Source organism: Camponotus vicinus, unplaced genomic scaffold, assembly GCF_025532165.1.
Source record: "Camponotus vicinus isolate PSW18456_S1 unplaced genomic scaffold, iyCamVici1.0 SCAF_6, whole genome shotgun sequence".
Classification (NCBI taxonomy): Eukaryota; Metazoa; Arthropoda; class Insecta; order Hymenoptera; family Formicidae; genus Camponotus; species Camponotus vicinus.
Window position 1 is genome coordinate 16,869,649 of NW_028141978.1, and position 6,117 is coordinate 16,875,765.

At 24.7% G+C, this 6,117-nt stretch overlaps 1 protein-coding gene and 1 long non-coding RNA gene across 3 annotated transcripts; one reads left to right on the forward strand and one right to left on the reverse strand.

The window, feature by feature from the left end:
• The first annotated feature begins 1,245 nt into the window (after positions 1 to 1,245).
• Positions 1,246 to 3,260, forward strand: LOC145972913 (uncharacterized). The gene is made up of 3 exons (XR_014439310.1): positions 1,246 to 1,912; positions 2,690 to 2,725; positions 2,995 to 3,260. It is a non-coding gene; the product is annotated as an uncharacterized LOC145972913 (long non-coding RNA).
• On the reverse strand, positions 2,603 to 5,516 carry LOC145972912 (SNAPIN protein homolog). Of its 2 annotated transcripts, none has more exons than XM_083101959.1 (3): positions 5,402 to 5,516; positions 5,097 to 5,283; positions 2,603 to 4,726 (listed from the first exon to the last, which is right to left on the reverse strand). In XM_083101959.1, the coding sequence occupies exons 2-3, from the start codon at positions 5,246 to 5,248 to the stop codon at positions 4,684 to 4,686; spliced, it is 195 nt and encodes a 64-aa protein (XP_082958085.1). In that variant the 5' UTR covers positions 5,249 to 5,283; positions 5,402 to 5,516; the 3' UTR covers positions 2,603 to 4,683. The 2 variants fall into 2 exon arrangements, with proteins under 2 accessions (XP_082958085.1, XP_082958084.1); XM_083101958.1 differs by having other exon boundaries at positions 5,097 to 5,326; positions 5,402 to 5,515.
• Positions 5,517 to 6,117: the final 601 nt, after the last annotated feature.

The window sequence follows — 6,117 nt, forward strand, 5'->3', positions numbered from 1 at the left end:
ATATCCAAAAATTACGCTAATTGAAAATAAAAACTTAAAATATTTTAACTAAAAAAAATTGTACAAAATAATTGTTTTAATTTCCTACAAATAATATTAAAAAGTTGCGCCAACTGAATAAAAATTTTCACTATAAAATATACATTTCTTTTTTATTTCCAATATTAAAAGAAAAATGATATTAAATGAATTGTAATATATCTATTATAAAAAATCGTTGAAAATATGAACAATCATATACATTGCAATAATCATATGCATATATCGTGAAAAGTTTAATTAAAAAAAAAAAAAAGGAAATGATAATACAAAATACAAAATTAAAAATTATTAAAAAAATTAAAAATTAGAAATTAATAAAAAAAAAATAAAAATTTATTTAAAAATTAAAAATTAATACATATAAAAAAATTTTAGTTAAAAAACTTAGCGCTGCTACGTTGAATAATGTGCTAATGAAATTAGCAGCGCTAAGTTTTTTAACTAAAATTTTTTTATATGTATTAATTTTTAATTTTTAAATAAATTTTTATTTTTTTTTATTAATTTCTAATTTTTAATTTTTTTAATAATTTTTAATTTTGTATTTTGTATTATCATTTCCTTTTTTTTTTTTTTAATTAAACTTTTCACGATATATGCATATGATTATTGCAATGTATATGATTGTTCATATTTTCAACGATTTTTTATAATAGATATATTACAATTCATTTAATATCATTTTTCTTTTAATATTGGAAATAAAAAAGAAATGTATATTTTATAGTGAAAATTTTTATTCAGTTGGCGCAACTTTTTAATATTATTTGTAGGAAATTAAAACAATTATTTTGTACAATTTTTTTTAGTTAAAATATTTTAAGTTTTTATTTTCAATTAGCGTAATTTTTGGATATCATCATTTTTCTAGGATATAATGTAGAAAATTAAAACTATTTTGTATAACTTTTTTTGGTTAAAATATTTTTATAAGTTTTTATTTTCACTTAGCGCAATTTTTTTGATATCATTATTTTTGTAGGATATACAATTTTACACAAAATTAAAATAATTTGTAGAACAATTTTTTACGGTTTAAAATAACACTATTTTGTGCAGATTAAAATAACTATTTTGTAGATTAAAATAATCCTATTTTGAAGATAGGTTTTTTACAGTAGTTTTTTACAGTTTTAAAATAACACTATTTTGGAGACAGGTTTTTTACAATAGTATTTTACAGTTAATAATACACTATTTTGCAAATACATATACTGTTTTTTACGCGGACTTAGCACCTTTTTTTACCTTTTTTTTAAAAGGGTAATTTTTTTAGGGATATCACTCTTTTTTGTACTATATGTTAAACATCTTTAAATAAATGAGCAAAGAACCCGCCACCACCCCCGTCATATTTCATTAAAATTCGACGGTCCTCTTTGCTTACTATATAGATATTCAGATCCTTCAAACTTCTTTGCTATTCTTATTGCAAAAATAACGGATAATTATAAATCAATATGTCATTAGAAATCTACATTTATTATTCACAATTAATACTTATAAATCCATTAATGAATAATCGTTGCTTTGCTTATCTAATTCATCATTGAATATATAAATGGAACGGAGAAAAAGTGAGTTATTTAATTCTATTTTTAATAGTAAGGAAAATAAAGACAAATTATCAAGAGACACGGTAGTGTTGGCAACTTACCTAAATATTTTTTCACAGTTCATAAATAATGCAGAATATGAAGCAGTCTTCACGAAATTATTGTTGATACATTACAACATTCTTTTATATGGGACTGATCGAAAGGGTTTTCTATCATTTTTATACAAATATTTTATAACTTATATTATACATTTACAGTTCCAGAAACGAAAAAGAACCAGCAACAATTAATGATAATGAAACTCACAAAAGGTAAGCAATGATTATTAATAATATCTATAAAGATATTTTATAATATAATTTATTATTTTATATATTTTATTTCAATCTTTTATTATAATCTTCTATTTATATATGTTTCACGCATGATACTGTTTAACTTTTATTTAAATGTCTTATTATAATTCATATATGTATTATACATACAAATACATATAATTACTCATCGCAATAACTAATGATTGTTATAATACATATATATTACTATATGTTGCATGCGCAATACAAATGCATTATAATAAAAAATTAAAATAGATCATTAAAATTAAAACTAACCATTAGTTGTTGCGATACGTAACTATATGTACTTCTGCGTATAACACATATATATGTATTACAATAAAAGATTAAAATAAAGGTTAACCAAGTATTGTGTGTGCAACTCATATGCATTACAATAAGGATTAAAATAATAAAATATATAAAATAATAAAATATTATAAAATTTTTTATAGAAATGATAGATAACAATCTATTATTTCATTATAAAAATTTTATAATCTATTTTAATATTTTATTATCTTAATCTTTTATTATAATGCATATGTATTGCACACACAATACTTGGTTAACTTTTATTTTAACACTTTATTGTAATACATATTGTAATACATATATATAATAAAAATATAGAAATATATAATAAAAATAGATGACAAAGAATTAATTTTTATTTTAATCTTTTATTGTAATACATAATATAAAAATATTTTATATTGTACAATATATTTTATACATTTCTATTTTCAGATCTAACGAAAAGGAAAATGAAGAAAATCCTAAAAAGTAAGTGTAACACATTATATTATTAATACATATGCGTAAGGAATGATAGATAACAAGGGAATAAAAATTTATTTTACTATTTTTATTGTAATTCACTTATTGTAATTACTTATTTTTTATTGTAATTCATATTTGTGTTGCACACACAATACATATATGCATTACAATAAAAGATTAAAATGAAGATTAATCATTTATTATCTATCATTTCTACTATCATTTCTAAACATATTTTATAATATGTATTTTATATGTTTCCATTCTTTCAGAACCTACAATATGGAAGAAATGGAGCCAGAAATTGAATTGTCGTCCTTTTTACGTGTTGAGGCTGAAGCGGCTTTAAAAGAAAATCTAATACTTAAAAAAAAAATACAAAAATTAATGGAAACACAAAAATTAATGGAAACACAAAAAGAATCGCCTCCACCAACGATGGCATCACTACCACCGCCACTGCCGCCGTCAACGTCGTCACCGCTGCCATCGCCGTCAGCGTCGTCACCGCTGTCACCGATAACGACAGCGGGGCAAGTAAGAGGTAAATAATTTTGAATTATATAATTGGCACGTTAATTATAAAGGAATCAGCTAAATGAATCAGCTATGTTAAAAGTTAATAAATCTATTACATTTTCAGATTTATGAATTTAACATTGCCCAAAGTATTTTTAGCCTTCTATAGAATTAAAATTTGTATTTTCATGAATTTTTGTGTCGTATAAATTATATTTTACAAAAGAAATTTTTAATTCACAAATAATTATTTTTATATTTTAAAAGGCTAAAAGTATTTTGCGTAATGTTAAATTCATGAATCTGAATGTACATATATTAAAATTAGATTTATTAACTTTCAATATAGTTAATCCGTGCAGTTCTTCTTTAAATATTATATTCAAATAAAATAACATTAAAATATTTCTTTTATTGTAGAACAACCGCGTGCACGATGGGTTAGAGCGGGACGGTCGAGAGGACGAGGCCGAGGCCGAAGTTCCAATCCAAGAACCTCAGCCCGTTATAGAAATAATATTTTTAATTTTTATTAATATTTAAATGTGTATGCGTGTGCGTGTGTGTGTGTGTGTGTGTGTGTGTGTGTGTGTGTGTGTGTGTGTGCGCGCGCGTGTGTGTGTGTATCATCATACATAGAATATTTTTTATAAATGTGTCTTTTTGTTTTTTCTTTCTATGCTTTGCACAAACTACTTTTTATTTTTCATTTCCTTTTGCAAAGCATAAGCTATTTTTAATTTTGAAAATTTAAATATTCTACGTTATGATGATATAAAAATATGTTTGTATATGTGTACATGCGTGTGCGTGTGTGTATGTAATATCATCAGAGCATAGAGTATTTATTTTTTCTTTCTATGCTTTTGCATAAACTACTTTTCATTTTTTTCATTTTTAATTTTCTTTCGCAAAGCATAAGTTATTTTTAATTTTGAAATTTTGAATTTCAATACTCTATGTTATGATGATATAAAAATATGTGTGTGTGTGTGTGTGTACATCATCATACATAGAATATTTTTTTTTATAAATGTGTTTTTTCGTTTTTTCTTTCTATGCTTTGCATAAACTACTTTTTATTTTTAATTTTCTTTTGCAAAGCATAAGCTACTTTTAATTTTGAAATTTTGAATTTCAATATTCTATGTTATAATGATTATATCAACTGCAATAAAATGAGCATTATATTTTTTCAATGCCATTGCTAGAGCTGTGATGACTATACCAGAACCACTACCTATTTCTAAACAAATCACAGGTTTCATCGCATGCAGAATGTCTAAATCTTCTTCCAAAGTATCTATTAAAAGATACGAATCCTCAGAAGGATCATAAACTGTCTTGAGTTCTTCATCTGATAAATTAACTACTGGAGTTTCCATAATTTATGGTGAAAATTGTAAGAAATTTCTTTTATAAAACTTGCAAAGTAATCAATGTTAAGTAATAACAATCCGCTGCTTCAGCTCTATTTGACATATCCTATAACAAAGAGAATAGTTATGCATAAAAAATAATACTCTTCGCAACTTTTGTACGCAACTTGTAGTACATGATAGAAGCACAATTTTTTATAACATTCCAATAATTATATATGAAAATTGAAAATGATTTTCAAAATGCTCAAGAATTCTTGTAAAATAGGTAACAATAAGATATATATGTTGCTTGTGTAAGTAAATCGCAATTTTTTATCGTTACAATTCGATGAATAAACATATATTTTGCAATAAATAGTACGTACTGTGAAAGAAATATAAGAATAATAAATATACGTAAATTTGCAAGAAGAAACGCGAAAAATAAATGTTACTATTATTGCATGCGCGCTGAACAGAAAACTTGACGTCACCTTGTGGCGCGAATTCTCTCGTCCAGTTGATCCACCGTAGGTTTCAAGAGACTCATAAGACCTTCCGTTAATGCATCCCGCGTCGGATTTTCGCAAAAGTCATCTATCTTGTCGTCGATAGATGTATTGTCACTCGCTGTGTCCACGTCCATGTTATAGCTGTAGTGAAGTAGACACTACCGTGTCTCTTGATATATATATATATATATATATATATATATATATATAATCTGAAATAATAATATAGATACAATCTAATCTAAATATATAAATGTTATATGTATATTATTATTTTATATAATTACCTGAAGTGACACACTTAACCTTTTACAACATATTTATAAGCACCGTTAACGCCACAGAGCGCTACTAACGCTGCGTCGCGTGAATCACTGCTAGCGCATTCTTGTGGCAGACGTTGGAAACGTATTTCTGTATATTCTTTGTTACATTAAGAGGAGTTGACGATGACTATGACGACGTTTCTTAATCGAAATTTTCACATTTCAGACTTTGCATCATGATATCTCCGTTTACAGAGCACGTAGCGCAAAAATAAAAACACTTTTATTATTTAATTTAAACCCAAGCTATCGATTAATTCTACTAAGAACTCGATCCGTTGAGTGGTTATATGATAAATAAAAATATCGAGTTATACTCTCAATCCGACCCGCGTAATAATACACGGAGTGCATTTTTTTGCTTACGCTGGGACTTAGCAAAGACACTACCGTGTCTCTTGATATTCTTATTTCTTGGGTGACTTTTTCTTTTTTAAATAAAAGTCGCGCATTTTCCGATTTTATTTTAAAAAATAGAATTATAAATATTGTAAGTAGCATAAGAAAAATGTAAAATTTATAACAATATAAATATAATTCTTCTTTGTATATATTTCTGTATATTAATAATAAGCAAAAATTTTATTAAAAAATGGCTGGTTTTGAAAAATATTAATAAATGTAAAAATTTTTTATCTTAATTCGTGTTTAATACTTTTAACTTTTCCCTTCTTCCT